Below are 23,881 nucleotides of genomic sequence, written 5' to 3' on the forward strand. Positions count from 1 at the left end.
AAGGGTCAGAGTGGGATGGGGTTGGGGGGGACAGGCTGAGCCTTAACCAAACCCCATGAAGCTGGAAAACACACACACACACACACACACACACACACACACAAGAAATATCCCGAGTATCTTAGGAATGTCTTGACGTGAAAATGAATAGAAATGAGCCGTGGCCAAGTAGCAACCGACAAGATCAATGGCCCCTGGAAGAAGTGCCTAAGTGAATCTAAGGGAATCTATTGTTCCCTTCATTCTTTCCCCAAACGGTGACGTCTCTTTAAATACGACTTGCTATTATTTGCAAACACGGCTTTGCTTTTCAGATAGATTTCTACCAAAGGAGAAAATGCCCGGGAAGAGGAAAAACCACGTCAATCTGCTTTTCTAAGTGATGATGCCCAGGCCTTTCCTGAATTCATACCTGAAGTCGACGAGCCCAAATGGCAGGAAAAGCACCCAGCAAGGAGAAAGAGCTTCTAAAACCAGCCGGGACCTGAGAGGTGACATGTGACAGCTAAACCTCCAGGCCACTTGTTGTATCACCACACTCTGGAGCCCGTCCAGTGGAAGCACAAGGTGTCTCACCCATGGTGAGACATGGTGGGGAGGCAGGGATTGTGACATAAGCAAATGCCCCCAGGCTGCGGGAGGTAGAGGCCAGCCCATGAGCTTCCTGCTAGGGACCCCGCCTGAGAAGGTCTCATCAAAAGCCAGCTCCTCGAAACCCCCAAGCTGTCGGCCTCACAGGGGAACAAGGGACCCTGCATGGTAGAACTGACCACGGGCTTCTGGTAGAGGAGGCGTCTGGGTCCCTGGGGACCAGGTGGCCAGCATGGCCGACGTCATGGACACCGCCATGTGCGTCTGCTCCCCGTGCTGCACGTGGCAGAGGTGCTGTCCCCGACTGTGCTCCTGCCTGTGCTGCAAGTTCATCTTCACCTCCGAGCGGAACTGCACCTGCTTCCCCTGCCCCTACAAGGACGAGCGGAACTGCCAGTTCTGCCACTGCACCTGCGCCGAGAACCCCAACTGCCACTGGTGCTGCTGCTCCTGGGCCAACGACCCCAACTGTAAGTGCTGCTGCACGGCCACCGGCAACATCAAGTGCTACTATTACGAGAGCCGCTGCTGCCGCAATGCCACCATCACGTTCCACAAGGGCCGCCTCAAGAGCATCCGCACCTCGTAAGTGCTGGCGCCAATGTGGGTTCCCAGGGGCTCGGAAAAACTGGGGACCTCGTGCCAGCGGTGGGGTCCCCAGCACAGGCCACTGCCTCCCTGAGTCCATTTCTCTCTCTGGAAAGAGAAGAGCAAGAATTTTGTAGCAATTCAGCGTGTCCTAAACAGCCACTCACCCAGTATAGACACCAAGTTCCCAGCCCGAGCTCCGTTACCCAAGCAAACGGGCGCTGGGCCTGTCCACCCCACTCCCTCTACTGGACAAAACCATCAGGGCTGAGGCTCAGTGGGTAGGCAACTTGCCAGCCACTGCATGCATGGCCCCACCTGACCCTCACCTGTGCCACCCAACCTCAGAGAGGTTGAGTTGCCCGGGATCATACAACTAGTAGGATGCAGAGTCAGGACTTGAGCCCAGAGCCTACTCTCTGAACTTTAAAATGCTATACTGCAAAATGGAGACAGTGATACCTGTCACACATGGTGGGTAGGAGGCTAAGTACGTGCTTTGTAGTCTATGTGACAGTCAACTATGAATTGATGTTCCTCTTTCCTGTATGGACTGCTGATATTTGCAACATTTATTGGAAAAGGAAGAACTTCTATGGGCCACGTTTTACCCCAGGAACCTAGATAAGTACCCTAGATACTCTCACATGGTTTTCTTGGAGAAGGCAAGTTCATAGCACTTAAGATGACAAGATTAGGAGGGACAGAACACCAGGAAGCAGGTTCTAAGGTTTTCAAGGCTGGAAAAGCAATATTCCGTATGCAAAGCTTTTGTGAGTCTGGGGGAAGAATACAAAATACAATTCATTTTGCAATTCAGCACTTAGTAGATGCTTAACAAACTCTTCACCATAGTCTTCTCGTGATTTTTGCATGAATAGAGAATCTAGGGATTCTGGGTTCAAGTCCAGGAATTCTAGGGTGTGGAAAATAATGTCCACGCTCCTGTCGTCTCTCAACTGCCCAGCATGGAGAGTCCCCGAGCCATTTCAACTGGAGAGGGCTGATGCTTTGGGACGATGCCTTAGGCATCAGTAGCTCCCAAATTTTGCTGTGAATTGGCTGAAATCACCTGGGGAATCTTTAAAAAACATATTCATGCCTAGTCTCCACCCCTAAACATTCTGATCATTAGTCTGGGGGGGGCATCCAAATTTTAAAAGCTCCGCCCCCTTCAGGTGATTTCCAGATGCACACTGGCCTGGAGGGGCTGGGGGTGGGGTGGAGGCTGGGAGGCTGGCCAGCAGGTGAGACAGAGAGAGCCAGGTGCAGGGAGACGTGGCCTGGACTGGGGACAGGCGGGGGCTGTGCAAGGAGCAGAGGCAGGAGAGCTCAGTGGGAAGACAGGTGGCTGCGCTCCAGGACTCATTTTGACAAGGAAGCGTGGTCCCTGGATGCCCATCCCACACCTGAATCTGTGGGTGGATGGGGAGGAGGCTCCCAGGGCCAGCCTCGTCATGGGAGACTGTGCTCGTCTCCCATGGCGCCTCTCTGGGCATCTGGACTCCAGCTGCCCCTCCCTTGGGCCACTCCGCTCCGCAGCTGCCTCCACCTGGTCCTGGTTTCCTTCTTCCCTCCTGGCCTTCCTCTCCTCCTCTCCCTCTTCCATCTCTACCACAGCTCTCTGGGCCGCTGACACCTGCCCCCAGGCCTGAGCTGGCGCTCTCTCCTCCCACAGCCCTTCCCTTCTTCCCTCCCTCTGCCTCCTTTCTGTCGCCATTTTCCTCCGTGTTCTCCCCTGCCTCTCAGAGTCCTAGGAGTCTATTAAACTAAAGAAGTCCCTGTACGATTGGCCCGCACGTCGGGGCCCACGCAGGAGGGGTGAGGCAGAGGAACCAGAGCTGGGAGCAGTGCGCCCTGCCTCCCTGTCCTCAGGGGTGAAGCCCCGGGTGCCTGAGCCGTGTATGTGAGGGGGGCCCTCGGACGCCGCAGGCCCAGTCCACGGCAGCCTGCTGGGCACGTCCTTCTGATGGCCTGGGCTCTGACACACAGGCCCTGACCAAGGGAAGAGGGAAAAGATACAGAGAAGGCAACAAGGCAAGAGCGGAAGGAAGCCCAGCCCCAGGGCCAAGACCAACACCCGAACACTCTGTGAACAGAGAAAAGACAGGGACAGAGGACAATGTGTGTCTGTTTCCAGCTCCGTTCCCACAGCCAGTTCACCTGATTTTATGCTTTTGCTCTGACTGTACCTTTTCAGGCCGTGCACTTGACTTTTCCAAGTGTGTTGCCACTCTGCCCCTAGTTCTTACAAGTAATTATATAAAGTCCACAATCTGGCTATTGTGAATTGAGCTGCTATGAACATTGATGTGGCTGCATCTCTGTAGTATGCTGATTTTAAGTCCTTTAGGTATAGACCAAGGAGTGGGATAGCTGGGTCAAATGGTGGGTCCATTCCAAGTTTTCTGAGGATTCTCCACACTGCTTTCCACAGTGGCTGCACCAATTTGCAACCCCACCAGCAATGTATGAGTGTGCCTTTTCCCCCCCATTCACGCCAACATCTATTATTGTTTGTGTTCTTGATAACAGCCATTCTAATTGGAGTAAGATGAAATCTTAGAGTTGTTTTAATTAGCATTTCTCTAATTACTAGAGATGGTCAACATTTTGTCAAATATTCTTTAATCACCTGTATATCTTCTGTAAAGTATGTGTCCAGTTCCTTGGCCCCAACCTAGATGCCCTTCAACAGATGAATGGATAAACAAATTATGGTATAGATGCACAATGGAATATTATTCAGCCATAAAGAAGAATAATATTATGGCATTTGCAGATAAATAGATGGAATTGGAGAATATCATGCTAAGTGAAATAAGCCAATTCCAAAAAACCAAAGTCCGAATGTTTTCCCTGATAAGTGTATGATAATATATAATGGGGATGGGGGGTGAGGTAAGAAAAGAATGGAGGAACTTTAGATTATGTAGAGGGAAATGAGAAGAAGGATGGGGCAGGGGTATGAAAAATGGTGGAATGTGACAGACAGCATTACCCTGTGTACATGTATGATTACATAAACGGTATGAATCTACATCGTGCACAACCACAGAAACAGAAAGATGTACCCCATTTGTGTACAATGAATCAAAATGCAGTCTGTAAAAATAAAAAAAAATCTAAAAAAAAAATATATATATATATAAAGAAAGTCAACTTTAGATGTTAGACAAAGACCTTCACACATACAATACAAGGGTAGAAGCACATGCTTTCCTGGATCTGACAGCTATTTCCCGCCCCCCAGCAGCGGAGTGACCATAGAGGCTACACTTGTTGACCGCTCGCTATCCGTCAACAGTTAAGCGCACCTTATACGTGATCTCATTTAGACTTTATAACCACCTCATGAAGGAAGTAGTACTGTGCACTTTAATTTATAGAGGAGGAAACAGGGTGAGATTTAAGAAGCCCTTGTCGAAGGTGCACCTCCCAAGTGGCACCCTCCATATGTCTGACCCGCACCTAGAGCCCAGATCCTGACCCATTAACTGCTCCTCTGGGAGCAGATCATAGAGGTTCTAGGCTCAGCACAGGTATAGACAGACCTCCCGGTGTCATGGAAGGACAGTTAGTTACCGTCCTCTGTGTCCCATCCTATATAAGAACAGTGCCAATGTCAGTACTCCCCAGGCAGAGCACAAGAATGCACCTGTAGTTGGTAAGATGGGATTTACTGACTCGGGGCAACAAGTGAGAACACATCTCACAGGCCAGCGTGAGTTATCTTGGTAGGAAGACATCAGTAAGCTAGGATGGGATTTGGACTCTTCTAAGGTGAGGACATGAAGGTAAATTTCCTACTGGCTATCTGAATAAATCTTATCTAGATGGAAAGAACAGAGTGAGCCTAGATCTGCAACTGAAAAAAAAAAAAAACTCAGCCCTCCTTCCCATTAACTCAGATAAGAGGATGCTTGGTGATTTTTGTGGTTTGGATATTGTTCTTGTCTGAGTTCCAGTTTATGAAGTAGCCTTGCTTCTGCCCTAAACTCTCCCAGTCACAGACTGGCCTTGTCTGATGCTGGTGTTCGGTTACATTATTGATGTCCAACAGAACGCCAAGGCCCAGCTGCCAGTGCCAGGCCAGTCTCCTGCTTTTTTCTAGCAACAAGTAGTCAGAGTGCTTGCGGTCGTTCTCTAGGTCCGTACAGGTATTAAATTCAAATTTAATCTCAAGAACCTGGGTGGCCTGGCTACCTAGGCATGAAGAAGCAGACAGGGAGAGGTTAACTTTCTTACCTGGTAAAACTGGTGGAGGCGGGCTTGGAAGCCAGGCTCCCTGGCAGAAGCCCAGTCGGCCACCCCACTCAGTAAAAGAACTCTTTCAGAGGCTGAGAAACAGGGCCGGCTCCTGAGCCTGCCTCCTGAAGCCCAGTGTCTCCTCTCAGGTCCAAGACCGCCCTGCGCGTGGGCAGCAGCGACACACAGGTGGACGAGGTGCGGTCGCTGCCGGCGAGCAGTCACCTGGTGGATCACCTGACCTGCCCCATGTGCAACCGGCTGCGCCTGCACTCCTTCATGCTGCCCTGCAACCACAGCCTGTGCGAGAAGTGCCTGCGGCAGCTGCAAAAGCACGCCGAGGTCACCGAGAACTTCTTCATCCTCATCTGCCCGGTGTGCGCCCGCTCGCACTGCATGCCCTACAGCCACAAGATGCAGCTGCCCGAGAACTACCTGCGCGGCCGCCTCACCAAGCGCTACATGCAGCAGCACGGCTACCTCAAGTGGCGCTTCGACCGCTCCTCGGGGCCCATCCTCTGCCAGGTGTGCCGCAGCCGGCGCATCGCCTACAAGCGCTGCACCACCTGCCGCCTCAACCTGTGCAACGAATGCCTCAAGGCCTTCCACTCGGACGTGGCCATGCAGGACCACGTCTTCGTGGACACCAGCCCTGCCGACCAGGACGAGAAGATCTGCATCCACCACCCGTCCAGCCGCATCAACGAGTACTGCCGCAACGACAACGAGCTGCTCTGCACCTTCTGCAAGATCGCCTTCCACAGCGGCCACGACACCATCAGCCTCATCGACGCCTGCTCGGAGCGAGCCGCTGCCCTCTTCAGCGCCATCGCCAAGTTCAAAGCAGGTCTTGCCCCGCTTCTCTCCCAGACCGCAGGAACTCCTAAATCAGGGCTGGGGGAGGGGAGGTGCGGGCAGTGCCTCATCCCCGCCGAGTGGAGCCACCCAGCCTGGGAAGCTCCCCGCAGGTCACGGTGCCTACACCTGGCAGCTTGCACGTGCCACCGCCTCCCGCGCCTTGGTTTTCTCATCGGTAAAATGAGATGAGAGTAGTAATGCCCTTACTGGGTTGCTTTTTTAAAAAGCATACCAAAAAAAAAAAAAAAAAAAAAAAAAAAAAAAAATCTGGCATAGTGCATACTACAATTTGTCCTCTTTTTCCCAAAAAAAAAAAAAAAAAAAAAAAATGAGGACTTTGATCATAGAGTGTCATGAAGTTTGGTAAATCTTTATAAAGTGTCCTGTCCTGAACTTGAATTTCTATCCCTGCCCCTTAGTTTGCAGGAGAGAAATAATTAAGCTAATGCTGAGAATCACTTCCATTTAAAAATCCCCCCCACACACACACATGAATTTTTCCCCAAAGTTGCAGGCAGCAAAGTAAAAGCACCGGCAACTAAGACATAATAACAGGGAAACTCAGAAAAGGCCAAGAACATTCTGGTCAACGCCTTGTCTTTCCTCTGCATGCCTGTTTATAGTTGTTCATCTTGGTTACCAAGAATTTTGTTGTGGCTTCTATAAGAAAAATTGACCTTGATTTCTATCATGGAAACAAGTATAATAATAGTTCATAAAATTCCAGAAAGTGCCCCATAATTTCTGGCTGTATCTCCATCTGGTTAGATATGAGGACCCTAGGCCTCCTTTGAGACCCCTGTTCCTCCAGGAACAGAAGGTGAATGTACATAAGCCTTGGGAACACATCACATCCAATGGCAGTCATCCAACAGTACAGGCATCAAAATCCTCTCCACTGATAAAAGACAACTGTGCTTCAAGGAAATAATCGGCACAAGGCAGTTACTAAGTGGCAGACCCTACAGATCCCACTCCAGTGTCCACATTAATGCCACAGCATTCATTTGACAACCTACTCTGTTCTGAACAGTGGCCAGAATCTAAAATCCAATCTAACATCTGTGGTCTGTTTCCTTAAGAAGTGACCTATGGTCAGTGAGCAGGACCATGAGATCAAGCCAGCTCCTCCCTTTGCCAGATACTTTGCTGTCCACTGTACTGACATGCCGTCCCACCATACCAACCTGCCCAAACACACAGGGACAAGGGGGTTGGCCCTGAGTCACACAGACAGGTCCCACTAGATATTACAGGTGGCTGGGAACAGACTTTGCTCCTGTTCACATCACCCAGGATCTCTCAACAGCCTGGATATTTCAGGAGTGACTTGATTTTCTCAATTGCCAAATACCTAGGAACATTGTCAATTGACATCCTATTCAGTTCTGGAACCACCTCCTTATGTTAAAGAATCCCTACAGGAGCCACATTGCTCAGAAAACGGTTGGATCCTAGAGGATTTTCTTAAGGTGGGACTCACTGCCTACCCAAACCAGGACCTTGACCGGATTCCCTGGGGTCTCAGCATGGGGAAGGAACTTCTGCCTAGAGCCTGCTGTGGCTCCCATGCAGCTCCAGGGAACCTAGGTCCTTAACACAGGCTAGTCAACACTAGGATAGTTTTCTCAGAGTCCAGGGCACTTAAAAGTCAGACAGCAAAGCTCAGTTCAAGGTTGAGGGACAATACCAGCCCAAATTCCAGGGAGCCTAGCAGCTGAGGAGGGGGCAGGGATGAGAGGTAAATGAGATTTCAGATACAGGTAAAGAATTCAATCTCTTCATCCATGCTGAAGGGACAGAGCAAATTTTTGAACCAGAGTTGGAACTTGTTCTTGAGCACTAGATTCACATCTGGGGAGGTACCCCACATCTGCATTTTTGAACACATCTCCAGGTTATTCAAAAGCAGATGACTTGAACACATACATTAAAAAACTCTGGACACTACAGAGAAGATCCAGTTTGGGAGTTTCACTGACAACCTGTGCCCCTGTCCAGTCTCCACAGGCTGAGCAGCAGGGATTATTCTAAAGCTCCCCACGTGTTGAAATATAATCGAGACAGAACCACTGCATTGAGAGATCTCAAAAATTTAGCTCCTTGCCTCTCAATGTGTGGCAACCAGGAACATGGGTACCACCCGGGCTTACTAGTAATGCAAGATCTCAGCTCGACCCCAGGCCTCTTACATTAAAAGCTGCATTTTTAGCAAGAGATTGCCTGGAATAGATTCCAAATCTGGTGGAAATTGCCTCACCAGGATTTATGAGCCCCAACTTAGGCCAACTGATTCAGAATATCAGCAAGTGAAGTAAGAAGACCATGTTTTTAAAACTCCCAAGGTAATTCTGGTGCTCCGAGAAAGCTCACAACCACAACAGGAGCAATTGAGAACATAGCCAGGGTGCACACCTGTAATCCCAGTAGTCTGGAGGCTGAGGCAGGAGGATCGGGAGTTCAAGGCCAGCCTCAGCAACTTAGTGAGGCCTTGAGCACCTTAGCAAGACCCTGTCTCTAAATAGAATATTTTAAAAACAGCTGGGGATGTGGCTCAGTGGTTAAGCACCCCTGGGTTCAATTCCCAGTACCTGCCCCCCCATCACCACCAAAAAAAAGAATATAGTCTTTGGGGCCAAACAAGTAGAATTCAGAACAGGATCCAGTTTCTCCCATCTGCTTACCACATGAGTCTGGGTAGTCACTTAACCCCTCTGAACCTTAGTTTCCTCATCCATAAATGGGAATAATACCAAGATACATGTAATAGATGATAATATATGGATCTGGTCCATAATATGTATAATATATGATAATACATGGATCTGGTCCACAATAAATGTTTAATAGATAGTAGCTAGTTTTCAGTGTATTGCCTGAAAAAGACCTCGATTTGCCTTTGCTCTAATTCCAGCTCTTACCAAGCCATGATATTTGTGAGATTTGGGGTTAGAGGTGTCTCTGGCCTCTTCTTTCTGTTCTTCTTTCCTGATGCTGCCTCTTCTGACTCATTTAAGAAATCTTATACTCTCTTGGACTTTGCTCTACTAACCTTAACTAATCCCCAATAAAGCAAGGAATTTCCTATCCAAGTCTTATTAACAGAGGGTTGCTATTGACTAGTCAAAGAAAACAATGCATAAGGTGGAATTGTAGCTGCCAAAAGTCACAGTAGGCTTGCATTTGGGGCGTTCAGGGGGCACTGTGAAGCCCCTAATCCTGAAATTAGACCCCAGTGTTTTCCCTGCAGCCCCACCTGCAAGGCTTCAGTGCCAATGTGAGGGAGGAGGTGGGCAGAGTCCAGGGCTTTAGGGAACAGACCAGAAAGTGACATTGCTGACATCTTCCCAGAGACGGCCACTATTCACAGAAGCCCAGCTTCCTGTGGACCAAAAGGAGGTTAAGAACCAAGTGCAAAAGTATCCAGTCATCCTCACTATTGAATAAACTGTGGTGAGGATTATACACCCATTCACTGTAGCCTGGGCCCCCTATGGGGAGGACCCTACCTGTACCTACATCCTATAGACCTCTCTGCCCGGAACCTTCTAGCGTCAACAGATATTTTCATTCCAAAGATCGGAGTTGGGCCACACGCTCACCTTTCCAAGCACCCTTCAGTCATCGTACTGCCAGGTATATGAACAGAGGTGCCCTCTCCCAGTCACACCTGTATCTCTGGTGCCTAGAAAGGGCTCCGGTTAATCTTTCTTAGATGAATAACTGAGTGAACTTAAGGTCCAAATGCCGTGTGAGAAGACAAGGATGAATGAGTTCTCCTTGAAGTGGGACGATAGACCCTGTCTTGAAAAGGCAAGAAAGGGAACACAGCTGAACCATGAGAGAGAGAAAGGCCCCCAGCTGAGGAAAAGGGTGTGAAAAGAGCCAGCTTTCTCCGTGGAGGGAAACTCTGGCTGATATCCTGCTGTTGGTTGGTTTGGATTTAGAAACTGTCGTCAGGTAACAAATCCCACCTGTCTGTATAATCATGAGGCGCCAAAAAATAATATCAAGCGGTCATCAGAGATTTAATCTCCAGCCACCGTGAAAGCTTAGATTTCTTTTAGGGAAAGAGAGGGTCCAGTAACTTTGTGACTACGCCTCATTTCCAGTCCAACCTGCAGACAAGCGGAATCTGGTAGAAATGAAATACAAGGGTGGCCTTGAGCTTCTAGCCTCTGCTCCAAGGTCACAGGGATCACCCTGACCAGAGAAATGGGCCGGGAGGAGGTGGTTGTTAGTGCTTGAGGGACGAACTGGAGAAGGGGGACAGGAGGAGAGAGCTTCCTTTCTTGAACCTGTCCCAGCCCACTCACAAGTCACTACCCTCTCACTCACTCACTTCTCGAAGCCCAGAGTCATTTGCCCCAGCCTGCTACGGCTTCGCCATCTCGGGAGAGGAACATTTTAACCGACACTAACTTGGTTGTTTTGCAGTCCGATACGAAATCGATAACGACCTCATGGAATTCAACATTTTAAAAAACAGTTTTAAATCCGACAAGGAGGCAAAGCGAAAAGAGATCAGAAATGGGTTTCTCAAGCTGCGCAGCATCCTCCAGGAGAAAGAGAAGACCATCATGGAACAGATAGAGAATCTGGAAGTGTCCAGGCAGAAGGAGATTGAAAAGTACGTGTTCGTCACGACCTCCAAGGTGAACGAGATGGACGGCCTGATCGCTTACTCCAAGGAAGCCCTGAAGGAGACGGGCCAGGTGGCCTTCCTGCAGTCGGCCAAGATCCTGGTGGACCAGATCGAGGACGGCATCCAGAGCACCTACCGGCCGGACCCCCACCTGCGGCTGCACTCCCTGCACTGCATGCCCTTGGACTTCGCAGAGCTCTCCAGCGCCATCCACCAGCTCTTCCCCACGGGACCCAAGAAGGTGTGCTCCTCCGGGGATTCGCTGCCCTCCCCCTACCCCATGCACTCAGAAATGATGATTGCCAGGAAGGTCACTTTCAGTACCCACAGCTTCGGCAACCAGCAGATATACCAGCGCAGCTCCTCCCTCTTGTCCTTCAACACTGCTTCGGAGAAGGCCAAGTTGGGTCCGGAGGTCTGTGGGAGGGCCCAGTCCGCTGCACCAGCCAAACCCACCGACGGCCTCTATACTTACTGGAGCGCCACGGCAGAGAGCCAGCCCGCGCAGAACAGCAGCAGCTTCCACAACTGGTACTCATTCAATGACACCTCCGTGAAGACCCCTGGCCCCATCATCATCTACCAAACCCTGGTGTACCCAAGAGCTGCCAAGGTAAGGAGTGGGGGAGAAACAGGGCACAGAATGGAAGTGGGTCACTGGGAAAGGGTGTGCGTACCCATCTGACCTCCAGGATCTGGTCAGTCTAATCTGCTTCTCTGGACTGTGCGGTCAGCTCATTCAAAAGGGGGAGGTTCCTGAAATCTTCCAAGGTTGACTTAAACCAAACAGTGTATTTAACTCACAGTCAAAAATGCATTGGAATGCCCCACCCTCCCCCTTGCAAAGGTGGACCTTCTGTTGACAGAGATCCCAAGTTGGGAACCAAAGGAATTCGAAGAGACTGCATGAGGAGTGTAATATTTCCCAAAGGAAAGTCTGTAATAGAGTGTAATAGAGTTAGAAACCCAGGTTCCATTACCTATCTGCCCTGGATTCTTCCAAATTGCTACCTTTCCAAAAGAAAATAGCCAGACTCCTTGTGATTTAGAACGATTGGAGGATAATTCCCAACAGAATTAAAACTCACATCTCCTGAGATTCCTTCTGTTTACTGAGAGGAAACGTGGAGAGTGGGGTCTTTCACAATTCTCTACAACTACCATGACCTGACCTCAGAAGACGTGATTCCCCTTTGACCTTCTTGACCTAACAAGGCCAAATATTCAAGTCTCGCTGAACCTAAATTGAGTTGCTTATGAAATACTTTACTGAAATTTAAAGAGGCAAAAAGATAACATGCAACTAGATTTCCCGTTAGAGTGTGTCTCGCCTCCTTTTTGGGATCCTACAGGGCCATCCCTCCAGCCAGCCTGAGGCCTGCTTCCATGTGGCAGAGCACATCTTTTGTCCCCATAATCTAGGAATATCCCCAGAGATGTTCAGCATCCTCAAAGTCTAAATTTGTGGTTCTCAAACATCAATGTGCACCAGAGATCTTGCTAAAATGCAGATTCTCTTTCAGTGGGGCCTAAAACTGTTCCTCAAAAACTTGCCAATGCTGCTGTCTACAGACTGCACGTAGGGAGGATTAATAATAAGAAAACAATGTCAGACACAAGACCAAACTTTATTCTCCCGTTCTCCCAGGGCATTGTCATCTATGTTGGTGTCTGTACCTGACACCAAGCATGACTATGCTGTGCAAGCTAGAACGTGTCCTCCCAGACGCCATCGGAAAGTGTCCCTGATCTTGCTATAAAAGGTGCACAGAACCGAGCAGCTGAACTGCATTTTCAAATGGTACTAAGTCACCAAGGCCTACACTGTAGGTGACATCAGCTCATGGATGGCAACAGGTCTCATCTCCCAGTCTCCTCAGACTTCTTTGGGAGTTAGCAGGATCTTGCTCTAAAGCAAAGGGACTGGGGGTGACTGCTCTCTACCCAGGCTTGGGAATAGTCACCCCATGCCATCTATCAGTCCTCCCAGAATGAACTTAGGAGAGGGCCTACCTAGAACAAGCAGTCAAGTCATTGGCCATCAAGAGAGGACACCTAACTACTGCCAGAAAGTGATATTTGATGTAAAAATATCACTGATCCTACGTTAAGGTCATGGGATGAAGCTCACCTAGGAATTATAGTCTCCACCATGGAGAAGACTAACTCTGTGTTGACATCTCTCTCAAATCTTTAGGATTTTGGCATGGAAAATGCTCTTATAGTTTTATAAATTGTTAATATGTTTTGTAAAAACCCTAGAGATTTTTAAACTCAACTTTATTTCCTGAAATCCCTTCCTAAGAAATGATTAAAAATTCAGATGAAGATTCATGCCCAAAAGTGTTCATTGCAGTATTTATTTATTAGAGTATAAAATTAGAAACAACCTAAATGTTCAACTGTAGAAGGAGTCAATTATTTATGGGGCAGACTTTAAAGATGGTGCTCTGCTTAATATTTAACGATATAGGAAAATATATAAAATACAATAAGTAAGAGAAAGAAGGAATCAATACAACATAATCCAAATTAAGAGTATTTGCATATTTGTGTGTATTCCAAAATTAGAAAAATATAATAGTGAACTAACTAGATTGCAGGATTACGAGTAATGTTTGTTTTCTTCCCTTCTCCTTTCTCTGTATTTTTCAGTTATGATAAGTATGTTTGTTTTGAGAGTCAGGAAAACTAAGTTAATTTTTATTGAGTTTTATAACTTCATTTGTAAAATTTGTATACTCATAAATTTTCTCTCATAACATTAAAATTTACTAAATTTTTAATAAAATCATTAGATATCTACTTTAAAAATACATTTATTATAAAATACTATGATCCCAGACACCATCTGCTAATTGAAACTTGTTTATATATCTCTTCCCAGGAGAGAATATTTTGTGCTTTGAGTGTGATCATAGATTGACCGTTATTGGATAAGTCATTTCACCACTCTGAATAGTTCCTTGTGTATAACATAGGAATTGGAATAGATAAGCTCTTTATCTTAAAGTGTTCTATGATTCCACAGAATTGGCTAAATGTATCCATTCTGGGTCTATAAAATGAGATAATACAGTCCGTCTTCCTGGAGTTGTGAAGATTATGTAAATTAAGTACTGTAATACCTGACACTGAATTTGATGCATAGTAGACATTCAGTAAATAGTAGCTGCTTTCGTTAGTGGTATCTGAAGGACAATTGTCATCTCCATGTTGATTGACAGTAACAGCCCAGAGGCACATTCTGTTTCTGAAGACTGTCAGAAGCACCAAGCCAGGCTTATCCAAGACAGTGCACAGGAGTCTAATCTGAAACCCTCAGCAGCTACAGGGGCTGAGGCTAGCTTCCACTCGCCCCACAGACAGTTAACAGCATGAATCTTTATGGGAAAGAAGGCTGAGTGGGTGGACCAGTACCCCTAGCACCACACAGATATGGTCATTTCTTCCATAGGTTTACTGGACATGCCCAACAGAAGATGTAGACTCTTTTGAGATGGAATTCTATGAACTCATCACCACCCCTCCCAACAATGTACGGACAGAACTCTGTGGACAAATTCGGGACATAATGCAGCAAAATATAGAGCTACACAACCTAACGCCCAACACCGAGTATCTGTTCAAAGTGAGAGCCATCAATGACAATGGCCCCGGACAGTGGAGTGACATCTGTAAGGTACCGTGCACACTGTTTCTCAGATTTCCTTCATGGCTCTGGATCTGGCTCTGTTTGGATGGTTATGAGATCACAGAACCCAGAGGGACTCTCCCTCTAATCTCAAGGAATTTGTTAACTCACGGTAGAAAATAGGGCTACTGGCCTCACCCAGACTTGGCAAGCGAGGCTGAGAATTTTAAGTTCTGCTTTATTCATAAACTGTTTGTTCCAGGTCTCGTTTCAGGAGACAGAAATTCAGAGAAAAATCAGGCATAATCTCAGCCTCCAAGGGGCTCCGGATCTATCTAGTAAATGAATAATTGTCCTGTGAGATGAATAAGAAATAATTGTAGTGTGAGAAAAATTAAAAAGGGGTGCTGTCCCTAGGTGAAGACAGAATGCGAGATTTAACAAATAGAAATACAGGACACCCAGTTAAATTTGAATTTCTCACAAAACAACAGATAAATTTTTTAGTGTAAGTATGTCATGTAAAATTTAAAAACTATTCATACTAAAAATAATCATGTTTTGTTTATCCAAAAGCTAAGAGTAGTCACTAAGCAGGTCGAATGGTCCCCCAAAAAGAAGTATCAGATTGCTACTACCTTCTTTATGATGCAAGGCTAATTCTTCTTTATATCCCCAGGGGACACACACTCATAATTTTATTGATATTAAAGAGAGAAAGAGGAGGAAAACATATCAAGACTGCCCAGAGCTATCTTGATGAATAACCATGATGGTATTCTTTGGAATGGGACTAGCTTGTGTTTTAATCAGAAATTCTTTAGAATGAAGAAGGGCAAGTCCATTCATTTCAGATTTTGAAAACAGGAAATTGATGCTATAGAGAAGGAAGTCCCAGGAGAGTCCTTCCAATACATAGCTCTGATCCAATTCCCAAGGGGCCTGGAAAGTCATCGGTCAGACCCCGCCCCCTGCCCCTCTCCCGGTCTCCTTCTCATATCTGCTTCTCTCTGAATCTGTACCATTTTTGCCTAGCCCTTAGTCTCTACTCCCCTAAATTCTGTTTGTTTCAACTTCTGCGTGGTCTCAACTCCAGTGCCCAACAGCATCTCACCGGCCACACTTTGTGTCTGCTTGGTCAGATGTTTGGGGAAATGCATCTGATTGGTTGGGACATGGGGAAACAGGAAGTTTGGCGAGGCAGGCTTTGCTCCTGGGTAGCAAGTCTCCAGGGTGGGCGACTCCATCTCCAGGGCCAGCAACAGGCATTATGCTCTGCTTCTGGAGCCCAGCACCCACGTGCACACCCTCCCCAACTCTGAGGTCAGACACGTGCATGGGAAGGAGGTGGATGAGAGAGCTGGCCTGGCCTTTCTGCCTCTGCAGCCCTGACTGCTGGTCGGCCTCCCAGGTCCTTGGTACCCTTCTCTTCGGGGCTTGGAATTGCCCCTCAGCTGACACCACATTTGCAGTGTGTCCTCTTGACTATGGATTTTTCTTTTAATTCCTCTGCCTTCTCAGAGTTTTTAAAAATCCCTCAAAAATATCTTGCCCATAAAGAGCATTCAGTGGTGTTACGACATTTTTAAAAACGTATCTTCTGTCATTTCTAGGTGCTAGGATGTAGAGGGGTGGAGGGACAGGAGCATATCATCAGTCTGCCATCCCACCCTCCTGGGTCTTTCTGGGTGGCTGCTCTGGGACCCCTCTGAAACTATGAACTCTTTGAGAACAAAATCCACAGCTAATCCATCTGTCTTTTTCCCACAATGCTTACCACAGCAGTTTGCATCTAGCAGGTTCTTAATGGTTATTGAATGAATACAAGAGTGAAAATGTGGCCAAACAAATGAATATATGGATGAATGTCTAAATTAAAAAGTGAAGAAATAAATTGATAAATAAAATTAATAATTACAAAGTACCATAAGATGCCCGAAAGCCAAAATGTTTTATACAATCAGTCAAGAAATAACATGCCCCTGAAATTGTGTTTATGCGATTAATTTACCCTCCCCAAAAGAGAAGGAAATGCATTCCAGTCGCTTTGCTGTTTAACACAATATCTAAATGAGCAGAGTCCTAATTAATGAGGTTTTCTGGAAGCTTCATTTTTATCTGACTTGAGGAGCTGCAATATAGATTTTTCCTTTGGCACTAGTTCTTCCTCCCTTCTTGGTGGGATATTAGCATTCCGGGGGAAACACTGGTTTCCTTAACATTTGTCATGATTTGCATAAGTAAAGGCTTCAGTAGCAAATGAAAATAAGATGGTGTGTTTGAATGACATTTATAAAGCTTCATAAAAGTAATGACTTTAGCTCTTTCCTATAAAATCGAAATTTTTTCCTTTGGCATCAGGGCTATGCAGGTATTCCTGAAAGGTTTCATTTGAATGCTGCAACGAGGCAGTAGACTCATTTCTTATACAAAACGCAATATTTCCATCATATGCACTTTTGTAAAAGAAGCGCAATAACACCTTTTATATTTGATTTGCATAGTCTAAGACTTTTTTGATTTTTTTAAGAGGTTTTCTTTGGAGTATAGGGCATGCAATGGGAAAATTAACTCTAAGGCTTTCTTTAAAGGTCTCAGTTAAAGGTCAACTCTGCATCAGGCTTTATAGATTCATTATCCCCATCGTCCCAACCACTTAGGACAGAGGGACTTACTGCTCCATTCTACAGATGAGGAAGGTGAGGTTCAGGGAAGGAAAGCGTCTGGCCTCATGTAACATGAAGGGAGGGTTGAATTGGAACCTGGGTCTGTATCCAAAGCCAGAGCCTTCGTCCCCCTATGCCATAATCAGATGCAACAAGGTCTGCAGAAGGGTGGGCTCAGCCCTGGGGACATTGTTGTTGTCAAAGTCAACAGCAGGGAGAGCCAAACTTTTATTTTTATGGGGTAGAAGCATGCATTGGAAAGAGCTTCAGAATGGAGCTCTTGTATCTGGGTGCAAGTCCCAACTACTCTAGGTTGCATGCTCCATGGGGACAGGCACCTCTCTGCCCATGTCCCCAACTGAGAGCCCCTGACATCAGAGAGCCTCGTTGTCAACTTCAAAGGGTCAGAGAAACACATTCTTGGAGAAGTCGTGCATTGTTTAGTCTTTTCTCTCTAGATCTTCCTCCAGTCCTTCGCACACCTGCTGACCACCGTCCACACTTCTCCCTTGACTGTGTCCCTCTCACATCAAGCCTCATCTAACTTCCATGAAATCTGCCCATGACAAATTGGACTGTCCTTCTGTGTATTGGTTTCCTGTTGCTGCCATAACCAACTAGTGACTTGAACAATGCAAATGACGTATGACCTTTCAGTTGTGGAGATCGGAAGTCCAAAATGGGTCTCACTGGGCAAAATCAAAGTATCATCCATGCTGTGTTCCTCCTTGAGGGTCTAAGGAGGAGTCTGTTTCCTTGACTTTACCAGCCCCTAGGGGCCACCTGCATCCCTTGGCTTAAGGGCCCTTTCTCCATCTCCAAGGTCAGCAGCATTAGACTAGGTCCTTCTCACACTCCACCATCCCCCTGAAGAACCTGTGTGATGCTTGGTCCACCTGATGACCCAGGAGGATCTCCCATCTGAAGACCCACTGCCTAGCAACCTTAATTTCCCTTTGTCATTTAATATTCAAAGGTTCCAGAATTAGGACAGGGACATCTGTGACAGGTCATTATTCTGCCTACCACAATCTGTAAACTGAAGGTCCTAGATGACTTCAGATTTGGAGGGAAAAATTCAAGATCCGCAAATGTCTCAAATGGGTGCTTTTCAGGTCTTTCTCTATAGCTCTTCAGGAAATGCGGCCGCCCTGTTCCCAGCCAGCATCTCAAAGCCCTTCTCAGTCTGTCAGCCCCGCAGTGTCAGGGGCTCAGGAAGGAGTCCTTGGACCACCGGGGTCTCTGTATGCTGTCGCTACTCTGCTCCGTCTGTGCTCCTGCTGAAGCCACAGCCACGGAGCCACGGTACAGAGGAGGGCTTCCTGGCCATCGTGGTCCTGCTCCGGCTTTTCCTCTTTCCCGCTGCAGAACGTCTCCCCAGGCTGAGCCTCCCATCAAGGGTTGAGGCTAGAGGACGATCTGAGTGACCTCATTATTCTACACTCTGAATATCTACCCTGCAGCCACCCACATGCTCACAGTGGGCCAGGCCCTGAAATGACACCTACATCCTTTGCACTCTCTGTTCCCTTAGGATTTAATGTCTTCTAAAGAGCCCTTGACATATGCCAATCAAACTTTACTGATCCCTCCCTACTTGTCCTGCAGAGCCACTTGAACCCTGGAGCAAGCGTAACTTAGGCTCAAGCTGGACCTTGGTTTTATTTCATCTCATACACAGAGGGTTTAATTCATCAGACACCTCAGTTGATGGTCCATGGTCAACACTGAGCTAGGCAAGGTTCTTCTCATATTTCCATAGTCCTTTTTGTGACATCTGCTGTTTTATGTGTGTCTTTTGTGTTCTTATGTGTTCTTGCATGAGGTGTATTGAGTTTCAATGCAATTTCCACAAATAACAGGTAGAGTGTCGTGCATCTTACTTTGTTTCTTTCTCTTTTTTCTCCTCATATTGTGTTTTTAGGATCCAAACCTGTTACCATCGTGTCCCTTAGTTTTGATGCATGTCATTTAGTCATCCAGGATGGACACCCAGGTGACCTCCAGCAATGCTGCAGTGAGCAGCCTTACTGGGACACCCTTGAGGGTGGACTGGAACAGAAAAATATCCCTGAGTTATCACATGAGTTTGGTAGGGTTCCCATGACAAAACGCTGCATACTGGGTTGCTGAGATATCAGAAATTTATTGGAAGTTCAAGATCAGAGCGTCAGCAGGGCTGCTTCCTCCTGAGGCCTCTGCTCTTGGCTGGAATCTCACTGGTCATCACGGTCTTTCCTCCGGCAGGTTCATCACTGGCCCGTCTCTGTGTACCCACATTTCCTCCTATAAGCACACCAGGCAGGTGGCAGCAGAGCCCCCTCCAGTCACCTCACTTTAACCCCATCACTGTTTTGAAGGCCCTGTCTCCAAACAGAGTCACATTCTGAGGGATGGTGGGGGGTGGGACTTCAACCTATGAATTTTGGAGGGACAATGTCTGATATATACCATGGGCGAAATTGCACAGAGGAGTAGGGGTACTTCACTTGCTCACATAACTGAATAGATGAAGCCCCCATAACTTAGGCCCCACCTACATTCAGTGAGATCTAGCTTTCTACTCTTTTGCTAGCCCACTTGTTATAAAGTGGCATCTCCTTAATGTTTTAAATTTCACTTCATATGCATGTAAGTTTTCAGGACTTCCTCTTCAGTAAATAGCCTGTTAATGTCCCTTGCCCATTTTTCTCCTCTGTTTTTCCTTTTCCAAGTGATTTGCAGGATGTCCCTTATATATGCTAGGTAACAGCTCTAGACATCCCTAAAACATTCTCCCCCTGTGACATTCACTAATTACCTTTGGTCACAATGTACTTCATGAAACAGCAGAAATCCTCAACTTTGATATCATCAAAGTCATCAATTATTTTTTTCCGTTTGGTTTGACCTTTTGAAGTTTTGTTTTAAAATCCTTCCCTCGACTTAGAGCCCAAAGATAATCTTCTATATATTCTTTTATTAAATTTGCTGTCTTTCATATTTAGCTCTTTAATCCATACAGACTTCACCTTTGAATGCAATGCTAAGGAGAAAGTTCTTGTTTCCAGTTTTCCCAAAACCACCTACCGAGGAATCTTTTCTCTGTGAGTATACAATCAAAGTGCCACATTAACCTTACATCAAGTCCCTTTATATTTAGGGGTATGCATATAGGTTCTCTACTACATCCTGATCATCTATGTGACTGTTCCTACGTCAACACCACACTGGTCTTATTGGGTTTTTTGTTTTGTTTTGGGTACCTGGGATTGAACTCAGGGGCCCTCTGCCACTGAGCCACATCCCCAGCCCTATTTTTTATTTTATTTAGAGACAGGATCTCACTGAGTTGCTTAGCATCTTGATGTTGCTGAGGCTGGCTTTGAACTTGGGATCCTCCTTCCTCAGTCTCCCGAGCCTTGGGGATCACACCGCACCCAGCTGGCTTTAGTGTTTTTTAACCTCAGTTTTGAGCCATGGCTTGATGAACTGCTAAGTTAAGTATCTCCATTACCCCTCTTTCTTTTTTTAAGATCTAGTTAGATAATCATAGAGCTCTGTTCCTTCATGCAAGTTTTGGAGTAAGTAAATTTAATTCATTAAAAAACACTTGAAAGATAGTAGAATGAAACAGACAGTATTACCCTATGTATATGTATGATTACATGAATGGTGTGACTCTACATTGTGTACAAGCATAGAAATGAAAAGTTGTACCCCATTTGTGTACAATGAATCAAAATGCAGTCTGCAAAAATAAAAAAGATTTTAATAAATAAATAAAAAGAAAAAATAAAAATCAGCTTTAATGAGATGCTATTTACATATATCAATTTAAATTGATGAGTTCTGAAAATAGATGTTGTCCTATAACTTCTCCATCAACATGATACAGAATATTCCACCTACTTTTTTTTTTTTTTCTCTAAGAGCTTTGCAGGGTTAGTTGTTACATTTAGGTTTTTGACCCATTTTGAATTAAACTTTACATATGGTTTGAAATAGAAAAACACACTTGATAGAATTTGATTAGGAAGACACTGAGTCTATAGTTAGGAGACACCATTGATATTTTTGTAGAATATCTGAACATTTATTCAAACTGTCTTGTATGTTTCATTTTTTTGTTTGTTTTTTTTTGGTAGCAGTACAGCGTATTCCTGGGTAAACTAGTTTAGAAAGCTAAACTGCAACACAATAACTATAGTTCACTATATCATATTGTACACTAGAAATTGGCTAAAATTTTAGGCACTCTGATCACACACTCAAAAGAAATAATTATGTCAGGTGATACACATGCTAATTTGCTTGATTTTCTATTTCACTATATATATATATGTGTGTGTATGTATATATATATCAAAACATCAAGCTGCACACCTTAAATAGATCCAATGCAAATAAATGAATAAAACTGTTTACAGGTTTTGTTCATATTATAAATGTTGCTTTCCCTTTCATTATTTTTCTAATGAATTGCTGGTTTGGAATTAAAATTGTTGCTATCTGTAGACTAATCTTTATTTGAGAAATCTTTAAAAAATTTATCTTAATATTCTGAGAGTCTATCTGTTGATTCTACTTGTTTTTCCAAACACTGGATCCTATCATCTATAAATGATGACAGTTTTTATCTCTTGCCTTACAATCTTTAAACCTGGATTTCCTTTTCCTAGTACCTTTGGCAAGTGCCTTGAGTCATACATTACATGGTAGTAGGGACAACAATTCTCTTTGTCAGATTCCTGATCTTTAAGTTTCTCCATTGAATTATCATTTTTTATTTTGTGGTATATAAACCTTAATAAGGAAATTTCCTTCGAAGGCTAGGTTTCTGAGAGCATGTTCATCGTGAAACAGTAAATTTTTTGCATTATTTGAGATGTTTTTTTCTCCTTTGGGCCCTTTTCGACAAAGTAAATTACAATGACTGGGTTTTTCTTTTTATTCTTTTCTCTCTTTTTGTTGTTATGGTTGTTGGCTAGGATTAAACCTAGGCCCCTGCACACGTTATGCATATTTTCCACCAATGAGCCACACCTCTAACCTTCAATATGAGGGATTTTTCTGATGCTAAACTCTGCTTGCATTCATGGAATAGACCCTACGTGATTATCACGCATCGTTTTTAATATACTACTTCAAGTGTACCTGCTTCAATTAGCTCCTATTTTATTTCAGATTATTGCATCTATAATCATAAGTGAACTGGGTTTATAATTTTTTGCTTGTATTATTTATCTGGTTCTAGAATCCATATTTCAGTAGCTTAATAAAAGAAGCTGTGAAGCTTTTGCTCTTCTCCTGGTTTTTTGGAGCAGCTCTATCTTACAGGCTTGGTAGAATTCATTTGGAAAGCATCTGAGCCTAACGTATTTGGGACAAGGGAGGGAGTGTCAACTGTCATTTCCATGACTTTGGCATTTCAGGTTCTGTCTTTCTGCTTCTTCTGTCTTCGGCTCTGTCTGGTCCCCTTGTCCACAGACACACCTTAGTTCTCCCCGCCCTGTTCGCAAGCCACACACAGTCTTTGTCTTTGTCCTGACTATTGTGTGAGGCAAAAACTCAGATCCTCCTTTTCTTATAGAGTCAGATCCTCGCCCTCATATCACCGTATCGCTCTCCTTACTGCCCTGGCGGTCCTGTGTGCTTATCTTATCCTACTTATTCTTCCTTCTCCGAGGTCATTTCTACACCTCATTTCCATTTTCACCCAGCCATAGGTAATGTCACGTATATAACATGACCTTTACCTTCCATGCAACCTTGTTTTCTCTAAAACCAAAAATAAATTTTATAAAAGTCGAGAGCATAATGCTAGTAGGTATCTAATTTGTTTTTGCCCTTTTCCTCTGTTATACAAATCTGGAAAGTTAAACGCTTTGTACATGGAGGCTCAGTGCTCTGTAGAAACATTCCTCATCACCAAGCACATCCCACCCTACCCCACCTGCCCCACAGGGCCTCATTCCAGGCGGAGTGCTTGGCCCAGTCAAATCTTTCCTCCTTGGGTCTCAGCCTGACTCCCTAAATGTGTCTTCAGTACATGTGGACAGAGAAATGGAGAAGCCACCACCTTCAAGGCAAGGCATGGAGCCCACATCTAAGCAGAGCTGGGGAGATTTCCAGGTGACCAGGGCAACCTTTTCTAGGATGTTTCCCCTTTCCCAAGAAACTTCTCTTTACCATAATCAGTGTTGGGACTATGGAGACAAAAAATAGTCGTTTCTTCCACACCCCAGTCAAGGTGCCCTTGGTCTGGTAAGAAAATCAAACACATCAGCAAGTTCCAGGGGTTACTCCACCGTGAGCTCACCTGGGCTGTAGCCCAGACACCCACCTTCCAGGCAGTTATGTGAGCCACCCCGGGGAAAGCAGGACCTGGTCCGTGGAATCGCAATCCCAGCGCACATCTGGTCCCCTGAGCCTGGGTTTCTTAGTCCCTGAACTGGGGCCAACAGTGCCTGCCCCTGAGGAGCTCAGGAGCCGGTGCGTGCAAGGCCTGGCACGGGTGGGACTGGGCTCCCGGGAGCTGCTGGTCCTCTACCCTGGTGCCAAGGCTGTCTGCTTCTCCTGCAGGTGGTGACACCCGACGGGCGAGGGAAGACGCGAGCCAAGTGGGGCCTCCTGAAGAACATCCAGTCGGCCCTGCAGAAGCGCTTCTGA

The 23,881-nt window shown here is 45.9% G+C and overlaps 1 protein-coding gene across 1 annotated transcript; it reads left to right on the plus strand.

Moving 5' to 3' along the window:
• Positions 1-835: 835 nt before the first annotated feature.
• On the plus strand, positions 836-23,881 carry TRIM42 (tripartite motif containing 42; the record flags this gene model as incomplete). Its single annotated transcript, XM_079100485.1, has 5 exons — positions 836-1,176; positions 5,577-6,274; positions 10,723-11,543; positions 14,388-14,612; positions 23,795-23,881. 5 exons carry the CDS (start codon positions 836-838, stop codon positions 23,879-23,881), a joined length of 2,172 nt encoding a protein of 723 aa, XP_078956611.1.

The sequence above is a fragment of the Sciurus vulgaris genome (genome assembly GCF_902686455.1).
Source record: "Sciurus vulgaris genome assembly, chromosome: 10".
NCBI classification, from domain to species: domain Eukaryota; kingdom Metazoa; phylum Chordata; class Mammalia; order Rodentia; family Sciuridae; genus Sciurus; species Sciurus vulgaris.